General features: G+C 54.7%; 2 protein-coding genes across 19 annotated transcripts in view; one reads left to right on the forward strand and one right to left on the reverse strand.

Moving 5' to 3' along the window:
• Positions 1-20,510, reverse strand: part of CDH23 (cadherin related 23) — a 183,203-nt gene that overhangs the window by 18,701 nt on the left and 143,992 nt on the right. For 16 of the 17 annotated variants that reach the window (XM_032116144.1, XM_032116145.1, XM_032116136.1 and 13 more), the window contains 9 exons: positions 20,336-20,484; positions 19,198-19,333; positions 18,625-19,013; positions 18,431-18,532; positions 17,878-17,880; positions 16,677-16,826; positions 15,800-15,928; positions 15,563-15,691; positions 14,389-14,616 (listed from right to left, as the gene is read on the reverse strand). In XM_032116144.1, the coding sequence (XP_031972035.1) occupies positions 14,389-14,616; positions 15,563-15,691; positions 15,800-15,928; positions 16,677-16,826; positions 17,878-17,880; positions 18,431-18,532; positions 18,625-19,013; positions 19,198-19,333; positions 20,336-20,484 (1,415 nt within the window). The remainder of the gene's footprint in view (positions 1-14,388; positions 14,617-15,562; positions 15,692-15,799; positions 15,929-16,676; positions 16,827-17,877; positions 17,881-18,430; positions 18,533-18,624; positions 19,014-19,197; positions 19,334-20,335; positions 20,485-20,510) is intronic. The other variant, XM_032116128.1, reaches the window with a different exon arrangement.
• VSIR (V-set immunoregulatory receptor) lies at positions 603-11,109 on the forward strand. 2 transcript variants are annotated; one of them, XM_032116164.1, is made up of 7 exons: positions 603-766; positions 5,365-5,823; positions 6,523-6,570; positions 7,852-7,959; positions 9,474-9,501; positions 9,963-10,147; positions 10,390-11,109. In XM_032116164.1, exons 1-7 carry the CDS (start codon positions 703-705, stop codon positions 10,425-10,427), a joined length of 930 nt encoding a protein of 309 aa, XP_031972055.1. In that variant the 5' UTR covers positions 603-702; the 3' UTR covers positions 10,428-11,109. The 2 variants fall into 2 exon arrangements, with proteins under 2 accessions (XP_031972055.1, XP_031972054.1); XM_032116163.1 differs by having other exon boundaries at positions 604-766; positions 9,960-10,147.

Genomic DNA, 20,510 nt, shown 5'->3' on the forward strand with positions numbered 1-20,510 from the left:
CGCTGACTGGAAATGAGGCAGCTCTCAGCTGCAGCCAGAGATTTTGTTGATGCCTTAGGAATTTGAAGAGAAGCTCCCAGAGGAGTTATGTGTCAGACCATGGGGCTGCTTTGCTATTTCAGGGCAGAGTGTAAATGGGCTGTGGGAGGAGATGCTTTGCTCCCATTTTTTGGGGGAAAGCTCCGTTTCCTTTTCCAAGCCAGCATTGTTCTGAGTTACGCTTCCCTGTACCTGCCTCCCGTTCATCCCAGGAGAGGTTCTGCCTCCTTAATCCTCACAAACACGGGAAAAACAGTCCTTGCAAGTAAAGTAATTACAACCAGGCCCAAGGAATCAGCTCCTGCTGGGAAAGGGATGGAGACCAGCACCCGCAAGTCCCTTGGCACGGCGAGCATCCCGCTAAGCACCCCAAAAATGCAGGCAGGAGGACCAGCTGGTTCTACGTGAGGCTGTAAGGGAAGAAACCCAGCAAACGCACCCACTGCCCGAAGAGGTGGGGTCCGAAGTGATTCCCACCCGCGGGTGCTCTCGCCCGCAGCTCCCTGCAGCCTCTCACCTCCGGGGGGTGCTCGCCGTTCTCTCCAGCGCTGCGCGACATCGCAATGAAATTTCCTGTGTGTGCAAGTCCGGCTGTCGCTGCGGGGCTGCTCAGAGCGTGCAGTGGCTCCGCAGAGGCCACCTCTCCGCGGTCACCCCGCCACCATGGGGGCAGCGTCCCCCCGAACCGGGCTGCTCCTGGCTGCCCTCTGCCTGCTCGCTTCCCACGGTAAGCTCCAGGTCGCTTTCCTCTCCTCTCTGAGCGGAGAAACTCTCCTCACTGGGGCACCGTGTTCGCCTGCCCGGGGCTGTGTCGCGGCACAAGGAATTAGGGGTGTTTGGGGCGTTATTTATTCTCTTCCCCTGTGATTCTGGTGTGTGGGGGATCAAGCCAGTGTTTCACACGGTGCTAGTTGTGCTGGGGTAAAGGGACCACAGGGGAACTGGCTGTTCTAAAACTCTGAGACTGTTTTTTTCTTTCTTCCTCTGCTTTGATCTAACATGCGTGGAAGGAAAGCAGCCCCCTGTCCCCGCCAGCCTCCCGCTGGAGACCCCCGGCTGGAAAAGCTGCTCCGTTCCCGCACGGCACTTTTCCCTGGCACTGCGGGGGTCCCCGGCTGTGCCACGGTGAGAAGATCCTTCCAACAGCCCTGGGGGAGCGGAGAGAGGGGATTTGTGCGAGCGGGGCTGGGATGCCCTCTCTAAGGATGCTGCGCTCCGCCGGGATGTGCCTGGCAGCTTCTCCGGGTGGGCAACCAGCCGTGGCCAGGGCCACTGTGAGTGGCTGCCGAGTTCCCCTTCCTCGGAGTGAGCGCTTCCCAGTGCTGGAAGCTCGCTGGCTGCTTATCAGGGGGATGCTTTGGGAGGGGGCTGTTTCATGCCTGACTCCGCACCAGCCCTGGCAGGCAGCGTTTCCGTTCGGGGCTCCGGGGCCAGGCGGTGAAACAGGGGCGGTGGCATTAAAACCGCGGTTCGGCTCTGGACGACTCAGAAAAGGAAGCTGGGACGGACCATGATCCCTCCCTGCCCTGCGCAGGCAGAAGGTGGGCATCGGGCTTGGCTTCACCCTCTCTCCCGGGACAAAGTGACTGCCTCCATGATTTCTGCCAGCGCATCTCCAGGAAGAAAAGATGCCCAAAGATGCCCCACTGCAATGGGGCCGGAGGTCCCTTCTCTCCTATGGGACAGCAAGGCTGGTGTGGATTGAACCACGTTTTGCTTCTCCTCTGAGTCTCGGCATCAGGGAGCAATTCCCAGCATCTCTACTGGGATTTCAGTTATTTCATTTATGCATCTGGGGTGCTGGGACTGAACTTCAGGCCTTCTGCAATGCAACAAGCTTGGATGCTGATGTTCAACGTGCGACTGGTGCCAGAGGAACCAAGCTTTGTGCAACCCTGTGCCTGCCAAAACTTTCTGAAGCCCTGGCTAATTTTGGCAGGGACTGATGGAGAAGTAGCCCTTGGAGACATCCAGCTTGGGGATGCTGGCAGCAAGGTGGATGAAGAAGTGGCTCCTCTTCACCCAAAGGATGGCAGCTCAGCTGGGCTTTCCAAAATCACATCCCAGGTGCTGTCCCTGGGCCAGGGCTGTGCTGGAAGACGAGCAAGGCAGGACCCTTCCAGTGGGAGCAGCGGCTCCCAGCTGCTCCCTCCACTGCCGGGATGATGGGTACCCCCACTGCTGGAAAGCCATTTGGCTCCTGGGGTGCAGGAGATGAGGGCTATTAACATGTCTCAGGCATCTTCAGCAAGTTTTTCGCTCCTCTTTCTCTTGTGCTTGAAGTACTCCTGCAGAGCTGTGGATGGCCCTGCACATCTCACCTGGATGATAACGCTGAAGCATAATGACAGCACAGTGATGATGGGGCTTGTGGCACTTTGATGTGAGCCTGTTACAAGAACTCCCAGAAGAGGAAAAAAGCAGAGCTCCTTGCTCCACCTCTATCCAGCAGCCCCTCCTCTGCAACAGGTGAGCCCCTCCAAAGGCTCCATCCCCGCTCCCTGCTGACTTCCTTGGAGTGGAAAGAGATGGCCTGATGTGGAAGCCATTTCTGTCAAGCACAGGAGTGCAGATCAAACATCTGCTTGCTAGGGCGAGGGACTAAACTTAAGAGAAGCAGCCAGCAGAGGCTTTTGGACACTGACCCAGAATTCGGTGTAAATCCTGATTTATTTAAGCTGCTGGTCGGCGAAGTAGCACAGGTTTCTGCACTTTCTTGTGTTTCTGTTTTGTCTGAAAGCAGAGTTCCCAGGTGTCAAGAGAGGCAGTGATGCCAGCGCTGGGATGTACCGACACTGCACTGGGCTCTGCGCCACACCGATGCAACACCACTGGCTGAAGTTACTGAGGGTGCCAAAGAGGAAAAGGGGCACTTTTGGCACCTGCTTGAGACCTCCTCTGTCTTGACCAGATGGTGACAAGACAACAGCTCTCAGCTCAGCCCTCAACTGGTCCAACCAGCTGGAGATGTGCAGAGATGGGCATCTGGCTTTATTCTGGCATTTGCCAGCAGCTCTGACTTCAAAGGGAAGTCCTTCAGTTGGGGTGTGGATGGAGCCAAGCCCGAGCTGTCGGCATTGAAGAAGCCCAGGAGATTAGGATCCATGGGCTTTAGTATAAAGACACCACCAGAAGATGTTTCCTCTGGGCTCCATCTGGCATTCAGCATGCATTTGAAGCCTCGGTAATCTTGGGGAGGGAACACCAGCTGCCCTGGCACTGCTCTGGGTTGTACCGTGCCTTGCCAGCTGCTTTCTCCTCCAATCAATGGCTTTTGAGAGCCTTCCCCCGCTCCAGAGAAGGAAGGGAAGCCTGTACTGCCAAAGGCTGCACACATGTTAACCTCTGCCCCTCCCCGAAAGCGTGGGCTGTGCTGACTTTCCATCCAGACGGTTCCCATCAAGCTCCGGAGGTGGAGGCTGGATGGTGTAGCAAGGCAGAGCTTTGCAAACTGCGCGGCGATGAGTGGGACGGCCCTACTTCTTTTGAGGGGGGTGCACGGAAAACAAAAGACTCCTGAAGACACTTTTGGAAGGTGTTGGAAGCGTGGCTTCCTCCAATAGAGCCCTGGCTTCCCTTCCTCTAGCTCCCAGGAGACCCCCGATGTGAATGGGGCACTTCCCCTTGCAGCAGGTATTGAGAAACACATCTGAGGTGCCTTTTGTGTTCAGTGCTTTGGCAAGGAGGTGGGGGATCTACTCTGCTGCCTGCAGAACCCATCCAGGCTGGCCATGCATCCTGGCCCCAGCAGCACCCAAGGAGAGGAAGAAGCCAGGGCTCGAAAACAAGACTGAAAGAGGCAGTGCTGAGCTCAGGCCCTGCAAACCTATGCCGCAGAGCAGCTCCGGGGACGTGCTGCTGCACGTGCTGTGGGGAGCAGGAAGCAATTAGCTGGAGTGGTCAGGCAAAGGTCACGCCATCCCTGACTCTGGGGACTCCTTGGCACTGTGGGCTCCAGAGCAGAGAGTGCAATGGGGCAGATCTCCTTCCCAAAGCCTCCCTCTCCCTGCAGAGCACCCTCAGGCAGGGACTCAGGGGCTTCATGGCTGCTCTTGCACCATCATGTAAGAGACAGAGATAACCACGAGGGGTGCAAGGCACGTTTTTGGTTTCACTCTCTCCAGCAGAGCCCCGTGCCAGGGAGGTGACACAGTGACTCTACTCCCGGGAGGAGGATGCTCTCCGGGTGGCCCAGCAATGGGGAGCCTCTGGCCCGGCTGCATGCTTGCGGGCAGCCACATCACTCCGTGCCTGTGATTGACACCCTCTTGATACAGCAAGTGAAAAACCTCAAAGTGAAACGTGGCGGAGCTAATGGCACAACAGGATGTTACCAAAATAAAAAAGCATCTTGTCCTTACAACATCTTCTCTGCTGCAAACCAGCCCCAGAAACCTCTTTTCCACAGTAATTTAAAGTAAATAAACCCAGAATCTGCTTTTTCTCCAGCTTTTGAAGTGACGTTTGCACTTCGGCAAACATGAAGGAGTGGCAGGGCCAGAGCACCAAAACCTCTCCTGTCTTTGCACTTTTCCCTCCCCTCAGGCACAGCTCCCCTCACCCACCAGTGCCCCCCACCCGTGTGCTGGGAAAAGACCAGCAATGCTGCTGTGTGCCCCTTGCTCCCACTTCTGCCAGGGCTCCTGTCCACATTCCAGAATTTCTTTCTGAAAATTGTTTTCATTTCCAGCAGCTCCTAACTGTCAGCATCAGCCAGTTCCCCCTTCTCCTCCCTGGGGGCTGAAAAACAAGGAGGGTGGGACCTGCTCCCTGCCTCATCTGTGGGAGAAGGGGGGGGGGGGCACTGCTCCTCCTAGAACTTTTCTGTTTGTTTTTGCTCCTTTTATTTTTTTGCAGCTGGCTCAGCAGTGCTTGTGTTTCCTCCTTCCTCATGAAGGAGGAAACAGAACCTGCTACCTTGCTTCTCCTCATCCTCTGCATGCTTTGCCTCCCTGCCCCACACCTCTGCTGGCCCCAGAGAAGCTTCTGCCTCCCTGCTGCTGATACTTAAAGCATGTCTCTCCTCCAGAGTTGATTTCTAGGGTGAAGTTGTGCTCCCAGCCCCGCTACAGAATCCTGGAATGATTTGGGTTAGAAGGGACATAAAGACTGTCTAGTTTCAACACCTTCCACTAGAGCAGGTTGTTCAGAGCACCATCCAAGCGGGCCTTGTACACTTCCAGGAATGGGGCAGCCACAGTTTTTCAGGGCACCCTGTGCCAGGGCCTCACCACCCTTTGCCGACATCGGTGGTGGGTTTGCAGTGCTTGTTTGGGGAGTTTTGCTACAAACTCAGGGTCTGACTCAGTGCCTTCTCCCCGGCAGGAGGGGCAGCAGCTTTCCTGATCACCACCCCGTACTCGCTCTGCGTCTGCCCCGAGGGCCAGAACGTCACCCTGACCTGCCGGATCAGCGGCCCCCTGGCCGAGCGCCACGACCTGCTGTACAAAACCTGGTACTTCAGCAGCACGGGGGACCAGAGCTGCTCCGACAAGCGGCACATCCGCAACGTCACCGAGAAGGAGCTGCACCACGACCTCAGCAGGCACCACGAACTGCCGGGCAACAGCTCCCAAAAATCCCCCCTCAGGCGGCAAAGCAGCCACCACGGTGTGGAGTTTGTCCCTGACCACCACGGCGCCTTCCACATCGTGGTGATGAACCTGACGCTGCAGGACAGTGGGAATTACTGCTGTTACGCCGTGGAGCTCAGGCGGGAAGGTCACAGCAAGCCCCACACCAGGCAGGTGGCTCACGGCTTCGTGGAGCTGCAGATCCAGCAAGGTGAGGGGGACAAGGGGAGCCCCTGCCAGCCCTGCATCCATGGCAGGGCAAAGTGCCAGAGAAAGGGTGGTGGGGGATGCAGCACTGGGGCTGGGGAGGCAGCGTGTGCTGATGCTGGAAGTGCAGGGCATGTTCCAGAAGGCAAAGGGCAGCAGATGTTGAAGGTTTGGATTGGAGCTAGAGAGCAATGAAACATTAAAAAAAAAAAAAAGAAAAAGCTTAGCAACTCAAGGGGCTGGAATGCAATAAAATCCATGGTACATAGTTTCACTGATCTTCATCAACCTTTTACTGGCAGAGAGGAAAACAAGCCTCAACTTAAAAGGAGCTGGCTGGTGGTGCAAGCCTGAGTGAGGGCTCACAGATAACCTTGGGACAGCAGCCCAGTGGGAGAGGCATGAGGGAGGGGAAGGCGTCTCCTGGCCTTGATTTGCAGCATTAGATAGCTTTTCTTTTAAAAAAACTATAAAAAAATAGAGGCTGCATGGCCAGGGATGGGCCCTGCTGCCATGGGGAAAAGGGGCTTGCAGCAGGGATCTCAGTGAACACTTCCCAGGATTAAACTCCTGCTTTGGGGTGCTCTGGGATGATATTCTCAATACCAGGGAGAAAAGGCAAGGACATCGAGCAGGTTGGGAGTTCTGTGGGACCTGAGGGAACCCCCCAAGGTGTAAGACGCTTTTCTGTTCTCTTCTGCAGGCAAAGGGGAACTTCAAAACTGCACATTTCATACTGCCACCAGCAAAGGTAAAGGGAAAAAACCCTCTTTCCAATGTCCTGCTCACCATCCTGGCCCAAGCATTCCCTAGGGATCACTGCAAACACACCAGTGTCCAGATGCAACCTCACAGACAGGTGTTGGGAGGGTGGTTTCCAGTGCTGTTCCAACAGGGTGTGCATCACAGGTGCATCCTCAGGCTAAGGAGAGCCTTCTTCAGCCCATCACCTGGACATGACTGTCCTGAAGCCCATGGAGATCATTCACCCTGTTGTTCTAAAGCACCTGAACTCCGTCCCAAAACAGAGTCAGGGAATTAGCGGCCGCTGCCACGAGAAGATGGGAAAGGACAGAAAGATAAAGAGTTGCAGGCACCTCTTGCTACACCCCAAGCCTAGGCCACCTCTGCCTCGAGCAGGGGAAACCCAAATCTTGCTTGAGTGCTCAGACAATGTGGGGCTCCCCCAGAGCTGTGTCTAGACATGGAGATGCCCACACTTCACTTTGCAGCTGGTTTCTTGCTGGGTAGCTCTGTCTACCCCCCTTTGCTGGCTGCTAAATGGGCAGATTTGGCTAAAATTATTTTGCAGCTTGCCCAGACAAGGGAAACAGCTCCTGGTCCCCATGAGCTGTGCTTCCTGTCCCTAACCCTCAGTATCAAGTGCTGGGACACCCTGCCCTGTCAGGAAAAAAGGAGAAAAAAAGCCCCCTCCTAAAATGCAGACACATGGGGCAAGAAGCTGCTTCCTCAGATGTGCAGGAGAGGAGCTGAACCTGCCCTTGATTTAAGAAGCTCTCAACCTCACCATGAGCCATCCCACAGGGACCTTGATGGCCATAGATGTGCCTGCAGACTGCCAGCCTTTCTGGGAGCCTCTGTGGGTGACATTCTCCAGGGACACATTAATCAGCAGAGGCTGTGGGTACCAAGCCCTTTGATGCCCGAGCACCTGGAGGCTGGCAGTGGGTCAGAGTCAGTGCTCCAGAGTTGCTGGGAGCCTTTATCAGGGCTTCTCTCCTCATATTTAGAAGACCAAAGACCTTGGGATGTCCTGCAGCAATGAAGGACTTTGGTCTAGGTTCTAAAAGGATGCCTCAGAGCTTATCTCCACAGCTGGCAGTGCACCCCAGCGTGAATCCCGTGTGTGCGGGAGCCGCATGCATCGTCTCTGAGGCAACATGGGGCTGCCCTGTGCTGGACTTGATCTTTAAGGTCTCTTCCGTCCTAAACGATCCTGTGATTTTGGCTTGGGGAAGCCAAGGAAAGGGAAGGTGAATGGAGGGTTCATCTCTGCCCTCTTCTGTTGCAGATATCACGGCTGCCGCACTGGCCACAGGCGCCTGCATCGTGGGCATCCTCTGCCTGCCCCTCATCCTGCTCCTCATTTACAAGCAGCGACAAGCTGTCAGCAGCAGACGTATGTACCGGGACACCCACCTCATCTCCTGGCCTGTACTAGCCTGGCAAGGCTGGGATGGGATGTGCCCCACTAGGATCAGCTGCTTCAGCTGCCCTAAGTCCCATGGGTGTGCTGTAAGGTGGCCCCCAAAGACAGGTCCCTGCCAGGTGCTTCCTAGAGAGCTGTCCTGGGAAGGACCAGGCATGCCTGCAGGCTGCTGATGAGGAGTGTGGGATATGAGGGGACACCATCAGCGTGCTGGAGGCACTGAGACTGTGAAGATGCTCCCTGCTGAACCCTTCCCTCCACATCCACTGTGAGAGCCATCTCATTTACTCATACCTCCCTTCACTGCACACCTGAAGTAGAAGCTTTGCCTTCTAAGTGACTGAAAAGCATTTTTAGCACTTTTTCTCCCCCTCATCTTTAAAAAGACCCCTGACATGTCCATGGCCACAGAACTGCAGCAAGCCAGGTCTCCCCTCCGCTGCCCCAGCTCTGGAATATCAGGCTGTGCTGAGGCATAGCAGGCTGACAGCTCCTGCCCATGCTTGGCTCCCAGAGACTTCGGTAATTAAGCGGAAAGGGGCACCACCTTAACTGGCAGAGCCATTTCATCAGCCCTTGGGCAAGCGGGGGCCCTGCGGTTTCCCTCTCCCAGCCTGGTGGGCGGCTGTGCGGCTCTGAGGAAACCTTTGGAGAAGTGGTTTTTGCAGCAGCAGCAGGCACAGTGCCAGCCACAAGAATGGGAACTGTGCTTTCGACAGCCATCCCCTTCATGCACCCATTTAGCAGTGGCTGGGCTGCAGCTCCCACCTCCATTGCAAAGAATCACCTGGAGGCTGCTTCACCCCAGAGGGGAGTCAAAATCCAGGGCGGGGTTGCCTCTCAGGTACCATGGACCAGGTTATTTCCACAAAGCACTTTTCTTTGGCACAGTTTGGGCCAAAATTCGAGCACCTCAGCTCAGGGTGATTGCCATACAGGTGTCCAGCAGAGCCCAGTAACACTCCATTACTATTACTGGGCTGTGGGATCTGCTGTGGCTAAGGGCATGAGGGAATACCTACCACGGTGCTGCTCAGCCAAACGCAGGGGCAGCCAAGTGCCCAGTGGTGTTTTGCAGAGCCCCAGGAGGGTGCCACAGGTGGTGGTGGGTGCATCCAGGCACGAGTGGGCCCAGACTGCAGCCTGGGTGCTGCAGCTGCACCTCACTTCACCCCATGCCTGCAGAAGTATCTCTTCCCCTTCTTTGGAAGGTAAGAGACACTCAATGGTCTCTTGAGTGAGAGACCACAATTGGTCTCAATGTGGGAGGAAGCTGGGCTGGGGAGTGAACAAGGTGGGAGAGGGCAGGGATGCAGAGAAGGAGGTGTGGGAGCAAAGCAGAGAGCTGAAGAAGTGGATGAGGAAGGGAGGAATGCAGAGAGAGAGGAGGAAGTGCAGGTGGATAAGACACCAGAACACAGCACTGGGCCTGACGCTAGGCCTTGTGCTGCCGGCACTCACCCCAAACGTTTTGTCTTTGGCAGGTGCCCATGAGCTTGTCAGGATGGATAGGTAAGGAAACGCACGTGCTCCCAGCTGTCCCTGCCTCCTCACCTGCCCTCTCTGCCTGCATCTCAGACCCTACAAGGGTCTTGCCCTTTCCTCCTTCCCTTTAAAGCTGGCACATATCCTCAGCCCGGCAGAGTGAAAGGGGTGCTGGTGTCACCCATGCCCTGAGTCCTTTCCCTTTCTGGGAAATCGCTTTTTCTCTTCCCTCTCTCCAAGTCGGAAGTGCCTCCTTCTGTTTTGCCTGTGTCAAGGGCCTGCATCTCCCTGCACCCCCGGAGAGCCTGAAACCACTTTGGCTGAACTTTCCCTGCTGCACTGGGCTCCCTGTTTGCTCTCAGCTGAGGTGCCACCACCTGAACCTGCTCCCCGCCCTGCTTGGCTGTTCCCAGTGCTCAGCCAAACCCCTGGGGATAAAAAAAGGCTCCTGAGATAAAAGTGCAAATGCCTCTCCTGTCTCACAGCAGCGCCCAGGGCATTGAAAACCCCGTGTTCGAGGCGGTGCTGTCGGCGAGTGTGGAGCCCCGGCCCCGGCCCCAGCTCTCCTATGTGGCCAGCAGGCTGCCCTCTGAGTCCGGCCGGCATCTGCTCTCGGAGCCCAACACCCCCCTGTCACCCCCTGGTCCCGGGGACTGCTTCTTCCCGACCCTGGGTGAGTGATGGGCAATGCTGAGCCCCTGTGAGACCGCAGGAGAGGTGGGGAGGAAAGGGGAAGGTGAGGGGTTAAATATCAGTGACACACTTTGTGTTGTGTGGGACATCAAGTCCCATGGCTTAAAAGAGGAGAAGGACCTAAACTCTGTTTTCCATGCAAAAGTAGCGTTTGGCCACTTCCTGAAATAATATCCCTTCAGCTGTAGGCTGGACTAATACCCCTGGTCTGCCCTTTTCCAGATCCTGTTCCCGACTCACCAAATTCCTTGAAAGCCTAAAGACCCCAGAGGAAGCCACATCCTGCAGACCACACCATGCTCACCAAGACAATACACCCCAGAGGGTGGCAGGGCCAGGGGCAGCAAAGCCTTAAGAAATGAAGCTGTGTGCAGGATCCCTGCCCTTGTCTCCCATCCTGCCACTGCCCTGGGACTGGAAGTGAACCTCTCTTCCTCAGATTTCAATTTTTAACTACCTGTTTCCTTGGATAAGTGCATGGCTCTGTACTGCTCACATTTTACAGACTAGCTGAAAGTTGAGGATGTGGAGATGGAAGGATGTCGTGCACCTGCAGACTTCCCTGAGGATTAACTTATTGCCAGGGTTTAAGCTCTGCAACATCAACACATTTCTGGATCCTTGACTGAACATCCTCTCTGGGAGTGGATAGTAAAATATTTTATTCAGCATGGAACAAAACAGGATCACCAGCCAACCTTGTACTACCTTTCTCTTTGCAAAACAGGAAGGGGAGAGGCTCCCTGCTGCCACCAGAGCCTTCTTTCCTTACCAGCCTTTTAAAATGGCCATGGACTTGTGATGCTGCTGCCTTTTCAGCAGGACACATGTTGGGAGGAGCCTTATTTCTGCTGCAGTTTTATCCTTGGCTTGGGATCAGGGCAATTTATCTTTCTGTTTGTTTCACTATCAGTGCTGATTAAAAGGAAAAAAGGATGTTTATGGTTTTAGTTTGTTTTTTGGTTTTTTTTAAATGCCTGTCATTTAGGAAGTTCATCTGGAGGATGTTGGAGGATGTTCCTGTGAGGTGGCCAAGAACCCCTGTGGAGAGGTGGAGGCACAGGGGGCACAGTGGGAAATGCTACAGATGGCTTCCCCTGGCCCTCCTGGGGCCAGCACAGCCAGAGCAGCCAGCACTGGGGCCACTGTGAGAGGACTCTCTGATGCCCTGGGGGACGTGGGTGCTCTTGCAGCATCTGAACACAGCACCTGGCATTGCTTATCCAAAAGAAGCTACAGCTCCAGCGTGACTCAGCCCCAGTGATGATATCAAAACTTGTGGCAGACGCTGTTACTCATTGTTTTGGGTTTTTTTCTTGTTTCTCTTTTTGTTGTAAAGTGGGCAAAAAAATGGCCACGAGACAAACATAAACATTTGTCATAGCGAAACAGTGAGCAGTGTCAGACCTGAGCTTTAGCTGTACCAGGCAGCGTGGCCAGACAGAGCATCCCCGGCAGCACATGAATTTCCACACGGCATGGCTGGATGAAACAGCATTTGCCTCTGGAATGGGGTGGGGACGCCCTGGGCTGCTGCAGGGTATTTTTAATCCAGTGCTGGCTTCAGCAGGAGCAACCTCAAGGTGGTTCAGGGATGAAGGAGAAGCCAGCACCCACACCCCCATGTACCACAGCTGTAACTTCCTGAGCGCAGGACTCGTGCTTTATTGCCATCCATGGCTCAGCCCCTTCCCGGCTTTGCTGGGGAATCTCACCCGGTGCCTCCAGCACTTCCTTCTCCCTGTCCCAGCAGCTCCAGCTGGAAAGGCACACCAGGGTTTTTCCTGCCTGCAGGTCTTAACGGCTTTGAAACCCTGTCCAAGTCCCTCTGTTCCCTAACAAATGCACTGTTTGAGGACAGAACGAAGCTTTGTTGGAAACAGGTTTTTCTCTGTGCAGCAGGAATCCCATTTTTCGGGATGGCTGGCACTGCAGGCAGAGCTAAGCTGAGCAGCCACGCTCTCTGCCAGAGGCTCTGGTGTGGCATGCTGGGGCACTGAGTGGCATCAGTTTTCACGCCAGAAGGAAAACTAAAGATTCTAGGAGACAGAAGAAATGGCTTCCCAGGCTTCCACACATTCTGGAGTAGGGAGTCCTGGCATGGGGTGCTGGCACCCCACCCTGGTCCCCACTACCATGGAGAAGGTGACACAGATGCTCGTGGTGAAGGTGACCCACCTGCAAGACCAACATCTGGGCAGTGAGGATCCACGCTGCCTTGCTGGAGCCACCAGTGCCTGGGGCTGCGGGTGCCAGGAGGATCCCTGTCCCAGCTCATTGGGGTACTGCAGCTTCCTTGGGCAGACCTTCCTGCTGCTGCAGGAAGCATCCCGACCACTCTGGAGCAGGGCAAACCCTTGGAGAGGTGCAGCTGCTGGCTTGCACCAGGGTCAGACAGCTCCCAGGTGACTCCTGCAATTCCCACACACCTTCCAGTTGTAGCTCACCAGCCTGTGAAGGTTTTTTCTCCTATGATGCTTTTTTATGAAAATATTTTCCTTTTATCAGCAGCATTTTGTCCTTTTGTTCCTGCATTTCCAGCTCCCAGGAGAATCCTCTCAGCCAGTCTTCCCTGCTCCCTTGCTGTCGTGGGTATCCCAGATCACCATTTCCAAGTGAGGACTTCATAGTCCTCTCAGCTCTGTCTCCTCTGCCTCTCCCACACAGAGAAGGCCAAATCTTGAAGCCCATGGATGGATGTACAAATTACAAACAATCATCCCCTTTTGTGCATGGTTGCATCAGCCTGGACCTACTTGTGAAAGCAGAGTTTCTGGCAGGCAGCAAGCCCCTGACAGACATAATTTCCCCACCCAGGCATGAGGCCAGCAGGCACCCAGTGATATGCTGGACAGCCTTTCACAAGACCTGAGTGTCCTCCAGCTCTGAAAAGGGCCAAAGCTCTTCTCTGCACTCAGGAATTGGGTCACTGGGCACTTTGTGTCGCTGGGATTTGGATTGTTGCTGCTGGCATAATGTGTGCTCGTGACATGGTGGGCACACAGCAGAGCCTCTGGGGACAGGCAGGGCTGCTGGGACACCGCCTTGGCAGCATGAAGCGATAAGCTGTGCCATTTGTCCTCACTGGCACCAGGAAGGGAAGAGGGCATTGCCATGGCAATGGGATTTGCCAGCTCAGCACACGGCATTCCTCAGCACACCAGGATCGGTGATGGGGACAAGGAGAAGCTGGTGGCATCATGTGCTGCAGTCACATGAAGCTGCCTTCTCTCATTTTGGGGGAAGAGACTTATCTTGGTTTAAGCTTCAGTGACAATACAACTAATGGAAAAGATGATGTGCAGAAGCTGGAGTGTGAACTAACCAGGAGGGAGGAGCTGAGAGTGCAAAGCCTGAAGTGAGAATCACAGTTTGCACTGCTGGCTGTGACCTGTTTCATCACAATGTAGAGCAGGGCTTTGCAGACAGAGCTCCGTTGGCAGAGCAGAGAGATAGTGAGAGATAGCAGGTGGAGGTGGGGGACAGGAAGGATGGCAGTGTCATGAAAGGCATCAGCCCACTCACCATTTGTGCACGTGGGTGCTGACTCACCTCTCTACAGAGACGTGGGGTTAGAAGGGACTCAGAGCTGGAAAATGCCCCACATGGTATTTGCTCTTTTGACTCTCCCATGCCAGAGTCATCCTCAGGGGCACAAATAATGAGCCAAACAAGACAGTCACTTCCCCAGGTCACGGGACAATGGGTGGGGCCTCGTAACAACCCCCTTTCAGTCTGAAGCCATTCCCCCCCTTGTCCTGTCACTCCAGGCCCTTGTCAAAATCACCAGAGCTCTTCTCACTGACCACATAAGGACCACAGCAGACACATGTGTCAATGGTGAATGGAACTGTGGTTGAGCTGCTGCTCCAGCCACTCCCGGTGCTGAGGTGGGTGGGCAATGTCTGGAGACCTTCCAGACCCAGCACCTGCAGAGCCTGTGAGCAGGGCAGCAGCAGCCAGCACACTTCCCCATATTTTTGGCATTTGGAGGTGGGAGATAAGGCCTGCTGAACCACTGCAAGGGAGGGTCCTGCAAGACCAGGCACTGAAGTAGCCTCTGAACCAAATCTGTGCACAGCAGGTTTGGACCCCGAGTCACAGAAACATCACACCCTGTGCCTTTTCTCCCCTTTCACGTTCCACACTCGATGCCAAGTTCACTCCCACAGGGCTACCCAGCCCCTTCTTGCCCCTGAAAGGACCATTTTGGTGGCTCACCGACAGGGAGGGGGTGCCCTCGTCCTCCACAGTGACCACAAGGCTGTAGAAGCTCTGGCGCTCGCGGTCCGGCGGGGAGGGCCGGGTGGCGATTTCGCCGGTAACACGGTCCATGCGGAACGTCAGGTCCTCATTCCCATGGGTGATGTAGTAGGAGAGGACACTGTTGAGGCCGATGTCCCGGTCGGTGGCACGCACCTGGGCCACCGCTGTGCCACCGCCGACATTCTGCGGGGTGAGCAGCAGAGATACGTGACGTAAATCCCACAAGCCTCATCACATATAAAATACCTAATTAATAATGTAATTTTAATATAGAGAGGGCACTGAGGTGCTTGAGGCTCCAAACTCACTGTTCCAACACCCAGCAGCTCAGCAGAAACCTGCACATTAGGTCTTATCTAGTCTGGCACAGCCTGGAAGAGCATCAAACCCAGAGTGTGTGCAAAGGTGAAGGCTGTGTAATGGACTTGGAGCTCGGCTAATTATTTTTGGATAGTCCCATTATGGGGGAAATCAAAACAGAAATTCTGTTCTTCAACCTGCTCTGAACATGTATTAAATAGATAAGAAAAACCCTAACAGGGCAATATCCTTAATGCTAAGCTATAAATTATGAGCAGCAGTTCCTCACAGCTAAGTGGCACTGGCTATTACTCATATTTCATTTTTCATCACCAAATTGAGAATCCCCCCCGCCTCAGTCCAGGAATTAAACTGTCAGGAAATAAGTCGTCGTTTTTCATGCCTGATTGTGTTTTATTGCTTTATTATCTAGCCCTTGCTAAGCTGCTTCCTGAAAGCCATTCCTATTCTGCACTGCGCCGTCTCTTTTGTCACTTTAGTGGCGTTTCCATGGGTGTGTAGCCACTTCTCCTTCCGGCTGGTCCCTGCAGCCTCACAGGCTTAAGTTGCTTGTAGAGCTTTTTTCTACCCCAAAACTAGGAGTACATCACCAGTGTGGGCTTTCAAGGGGTTGCCAAGCCTTACAACACCCAAGGTGAGGATGGCAAGGGGCCATCAACCATCAAATGACCAAAGATGAGGTTTGCAAGGGGTCACTAATGCTTAAATGACCCAAAGTGATGTTTGCAAGGGACACTCCGTTGTCCCCACCTGGCTTGTGGTCAGACTTCACCCTGGGAGGACAGAAGGAGAGGAGCTGGGTGCTCACCTCGCTTACGCTCACGTTGTAGCCGAAAGGGCTGTCGATGACAGGGGGGTTGTCATTGACATCAAGGATGTTCACTTGCAGAATGTGCTCCTTCCTCCGGGGAGGAACGCCGCCATCTGACGCTTGGATCTGCAGTTGGGGGGGAAAAAAGCTATTTTGAAGCTCACACATCCACGAAAACAGCCTCGGTGCTCAAACCAGAAGCCCAAGGGGTGAGAGGGCTGGTTTGGTGCTGACCCGTAAGGTGTAGTGATCCAGCAGCTCCCGGTCCAGCGGCCGTGCCACGAACACCTCGCCGTATGTGTTGTTGGTGGTACGGATCTCAAAGGCCCGGCCGATATTCCCTGATGTCAGCAAGAAAGTCACCTGGAAACATCACAGGGAAAGAAAAACAGGCAGGCAGAGTGATGCTGAGGAGGAAGGAGAGAAAGGAGACTGTACAAAAATAAATCCAGCATCCCCTCAAGATGTCTCAGCTTTTGAAAAGGCCCAATGTAGTGGGATCCACAGGTGTGCTGTCTTACTGCAGCCACCCCAAAGCTAACAGGGCCAACCCCCGTCGCAGCCACAGCTCCTATGCTGCCAGCAATTTTTGTTATTGGGGTGATAGGACGTCATTAATGCTCATCTGCAGGGTAATGAAAATAACAAATGCCAGAGAGCTTCCTGCTCAGCCTGCCAAGGACTTTGCTGCTGGCCCCCACGGTGGGAGAGGCCACAGCTGGTTTTCAGATTGCCGGGCTCCTTTTGACACTTGTCCCACAGAGCTCTTTGCCCCAGACAGCCCAAGGACAATGTTTTTCTTCTTCTGCTGCACGCCTTGACTGAGGATTGCTGGTACTCACTGCACAACCCCCCACAAAACCACTGGCATTAATGACCAGAGTTTGCTCTCAGTGGGGTGCAGAGGAGAAGGGGTTGGGAGGATGCTGGCAGGGGTATTTCTGTGTCAGTGAAACACTACCATGGGCAGCTCTAAGACTGCTGCGCCAACCTCATGGAAGTTGGAAGGGACCCACAAGGATCGTTGAGTCCATCTCCTGGCCCTGCATAGGAAAACCCCAGGAATCATACCATGTGCCTGAGAGCATCGTCCAAATGTCTCCCTCCCTACCTGCCCGTTCCTGCCTGCATCTGGATCTCGGGCCAGGACCAGGGCCACCCTCTTGCCCACGGCGCTGTCTTCAGCCACGCTGACGGATGAGTCAGAGGTGATGTCGAACTGGGGGCTGTTGTCGTTCTCATCCAGGACTGTGATGGTCACCTGTGGAGGAGGCATGGGGCTCAGGGCATGGACAGGAGCAAGACCCCTGCCCACCTGGCATTGACACCCCAGCACCCCGGTACGCCATCAACACACCACACCCCTCCGAGGTGCCAACAGTGTGTCATGCATCCCCTGTGGGAATGATGCAGCTGTTTGAGCCCAGGAGCTGAAGTTACATCCCTGCCTGCGAAGGAGAAGGAGGAGGAGGAGGGATGCTTTGAGGCTGGAGAAACAGCACAAGGCTGTAGTTCTCAAGCAGTGTATTTTTTTGTGGAACGTCCTCTGGTTTCTATCCTCCAAATAGCCGGGCACAGAGCAGCTCAGGCTGCTGCAGGGTGACCCTTTCCTGCTAAACTTTTCACAAGCAGTGATTTCATCCATGCTCACAGCAACTGGGTGAGGCAGGATTTGCTTTAAAGCTCAATGGGCACAAAGATAGCAGAGCTGAGGGTGTTTAACTCAGACAAGGGAAGCTGGGTGTGGAGGAGGCCTGAGCTCCCTCCTGGAAAAAGACTCACGAGCACGAGATACTCGAAGGGGACCTGGCTACCTTGGCCACAATTAGGCAGAGGAAATGCTCTCATCGAGTTTGTAATCAAAGTGCTGCAAGGCAATGCAGAAATGAGAGAGGAAGAGCCTTTCTGTTCCCAGGGATTTATTTATGGGTGCTCCAAGCTCCCAGGTGCGGCCAGGCTGAATGTGACAACATCCCGGGAGGAAGCTGGGGAGTGAGTTGTGCACCCTGGGGTGATGCAGTTATTGTTGCTGCTGAATTAAAAACAGAGAGCCAGGAGCAGGGAGAGCTCATTCAGCCACTGCAGCAGATCCGGCAGCTGCTGTCCCAAATGCCAGATAAGGGAGCTGGGATTCTGCTTGCCAGCAGCAGGGTGGCTCACGGGGCTGTCCCACGTCCTGGAGGGTGGCAGGGAGGCTGGTGCTGGTGGGACAGGGCTTCAGACCTCCACCCCAGTCTCTCCCTGCAGCTCAGTGTGGAACTTGGGATGGGTTCCGGTCCCCAAGGTGACACCAGCACAACGAACATGCTTACCTTCTGTTGGAGGAAAGCAGAGGAAGAAACAGAGAACACAAACAATGAGGAGTTAGTGGGGGATGAGGAAATGTGGGTTAACCCTGCATCCTACCACAGCAGCACCAAGGGTCATGGGTACCCCTGTGCAGCAATTTGGAGGCTCCTCTGTTGGGGCATCCCTTTGTTTTTTTCTAGATAAGGTTGGCATATCTGCCCCTCACCCTGGGAGAGGTTCAGACAACAGCACAGTGCTGTGTGGAGAGCAGAGCCACTGGCACCCATGGGGTGGCCCTGCACCCGGCACAGAAATGCAAATCACCCCCTGCCCAGCTGCCTGTGAAACTGCTAAATATAACCCTCTTAAACACAAGTCACAGTGAAGTATTTCAAGGCCCCTAAATTTACCTCCCTCGAAACTGTTTATCAGGCTTTCCCCCAAATCAGGGTTTCTGGACCCTGGAAACTGGAGCAGAGAGCTCAGGTAGGACACGCTGTCCCATGCCAGAGGTGGGAGAGGTGGGTGATCTGAGGTTGACAGTGGATGGGGAGGAAGCTGGGATAATCTACTCACCACTGTGGAGTCAATCTTTGGTCCTCCATCATCAGCCACCACTGTCAAGGTGTAGAAATCCCCTTTCTCTCGATCCACCTGGCCTTTGACTGTGATCACACCCTGACAAGGATGACCAACAGCTGTGCTGGCCACCAAAACCAGAGCTCACAGTGCACAACCAAGCCAGGAGGGACCATGCTGAGGCTACTTACGGTGATCCCATTGATTTTGAAGAGGGAGAGCGCTTGGGGGTTGGTGTTGGGGTCGAACTTGTAGGTGATCTGATTGAGGTTGTCGATGGAACGAGCCTGGACACGGAGAACCTCAGAGCCCAGGGGGATGTTCTCCATGATCACGGCCTCATAGCTGCTGTTGGAGAACTGCACAGCCTCATCCAGCTCGTTCAGCAGGCTGACGTACACGCTGCAGAAGCCCTGGTTGTTGGGGGGCGCTTGGTCTGTGGCAGAGACATTCATCAGGTAGCTGGTTTTGGTCTCATAGTCCAGGTAGTCTATGGTTGTGATGAGGCCTGTGCTCTCGTCGATCTCAAACTTCCCTTCTGCGCCTGACACGATTTTGTAGTTCACCAGGCCCCCGTTCCCTGGGGAGGGAGCAGGAACCGTGATGCTGGCTGGACCAAGCACCCTGAAGAGGCAGGCACCACTGATGCCTACCCCCAGCAGAGCCCATCCCACTGGGTTTCAGCCCAGCCAAGCCAGAATCTGCGCAGTGGCTGATCTCGCCAATCTCCCCCACACTGGGTGTTTCTCACCCCCCCTTCCCACCTGTGTCTCGGTCGGTGGCACGGACCACTGCCACCGAGGTCCCTATTCCTGCTGTCTCTCGCAGCCCCAGGCGGTTGTACTGGCGCTGGGTGAACACCGGCACCTCGTCATTGACGTCTTCCACGTACACAATCACCTGGGAAGGCCCGGAGAAACCATGCGTGAGCTGGGCAAGCTTGGGAAACATACCCTTCATGGTACTCATGGAGAAACACTGCAGGGTGTTCAAAGCCAGGCTGGACAGGGCTTGGAGCAACCTGGGGTAGTGGAAGGTGTCCCTGACAACGGCAGGGAGTTGGGACTAGGGGAGCTTTAAGGTCCCTTCCAACCCAACCCATTCCATGGTCCTGTGATAATCTCTTCTTCAAACACCATGTGATGGAGAGTGAACACAAACAGTTTAACATCACAGATTTAAACAAGCTCTGTGGTCGGAGTGAGTCGGTCTTCCCTGGTGGGAGGGAGGTACACTGGGTACATTAATTCCTCCATCCTCTGGGATCCCCTGATCAAATCCTTGGAGACCTCACAACACAGAAACGCTGGCGACTTGGTGGGAAATTTTGCTCTAAGTTCAGTGGGTCGAGCTGCTGTTTCCCCAGGGAGCACACTTCCTTCTCCTGGGTTACTGCTTGCTGCTGGTGCTGGGGGCACTTTGCACTCAGCCAGAGCCCACCCCACCACTGGGTCTAAAAATAGACGTAGCTGGAGGGCTGGGCTTGCGGAAACCGTGAGAAGCTGGTGTGCCGCAGCTAAAGACTGTCACCACTGGGTCCTGGATAATTTAAATAGTGCCTGGACAGGACACATGGTTTTCAACAGGCTGAGGCTCAGCTCTTCTTCCCAGCAGCAGAGCCAAATCTCACCAAGTGAGCAGGACTCCCTCTGAGTGACTGCTGCACCACTTAGCAGCCTAATGGCACCAAAATGTCACAGAAAAAAAGAAAAATTAACCAACCCCCCCACCAACAAGCTCTTCTCTACCCATGGGCAGCCCCCAGAGATTTCCCATCAGCATTTCCATGCCAGATCTTTCTAATTTCCTGTACAACTTAAAGGGCTGGAAAGGACCAAACATCCCAAATATTTTGCACTAACTGCTCTGCTGTGCAGCCCGTGGTGGCTGTGAGGTCCTTACCCGCACGGAGCTCCTCATGGGTCCCTGCTCCGTGTTGTAGGCCTCCACCTCCAGCACGTGGGAGGAGTTCTGCTCCCTGTCGAGGTGCCGCACACCTCGCATCACCAGCCCCGTGCTGGGATTGATGCGGAAGTGGTTGTGCTCATTTCCTGGTGGAGGGGAGAAAATGAGAGGG

This window comes from Corvus moneduloides, chromosome 8 (genome assembly GCF_009650955.1).
Source record: "Corvus moneduloides isolate bCorMon1 chromosome 8, bCorMon1.pri, whole genome shotgun sequence".
Lineage (NCBI taxonomy): Eukaryota > Metazoa > Chordata > Aves > Passeriformes > Corvidae > Corvus > Corvus moneduloides.

Bases quoted from the DNA above. Each gene is read 5' to 3' on its own strand.
- VSIR (XM_032116163.1), top strand. From the start codon at position 703: ATGGGGGCAGCGTCCCCCCGAACCGGGCTGCTCCTGGCTGCCCTCTGC. The intron at 5,824-6,522 runs GTGAGGGGGACA...TCTCTTCTGCAG, and splicing joins GGAGCTGCAGATCCAGCAAG to GCAAAGGGGAACTTCAAAAC. The intron at 7,960-9,473 runs GTATGTACCGGG...TGTCTTTGGCAG, and splicing joins ACAAGCTGTCAGCAGCAGAC to GTGCCCATGAGCTTGTCAGG.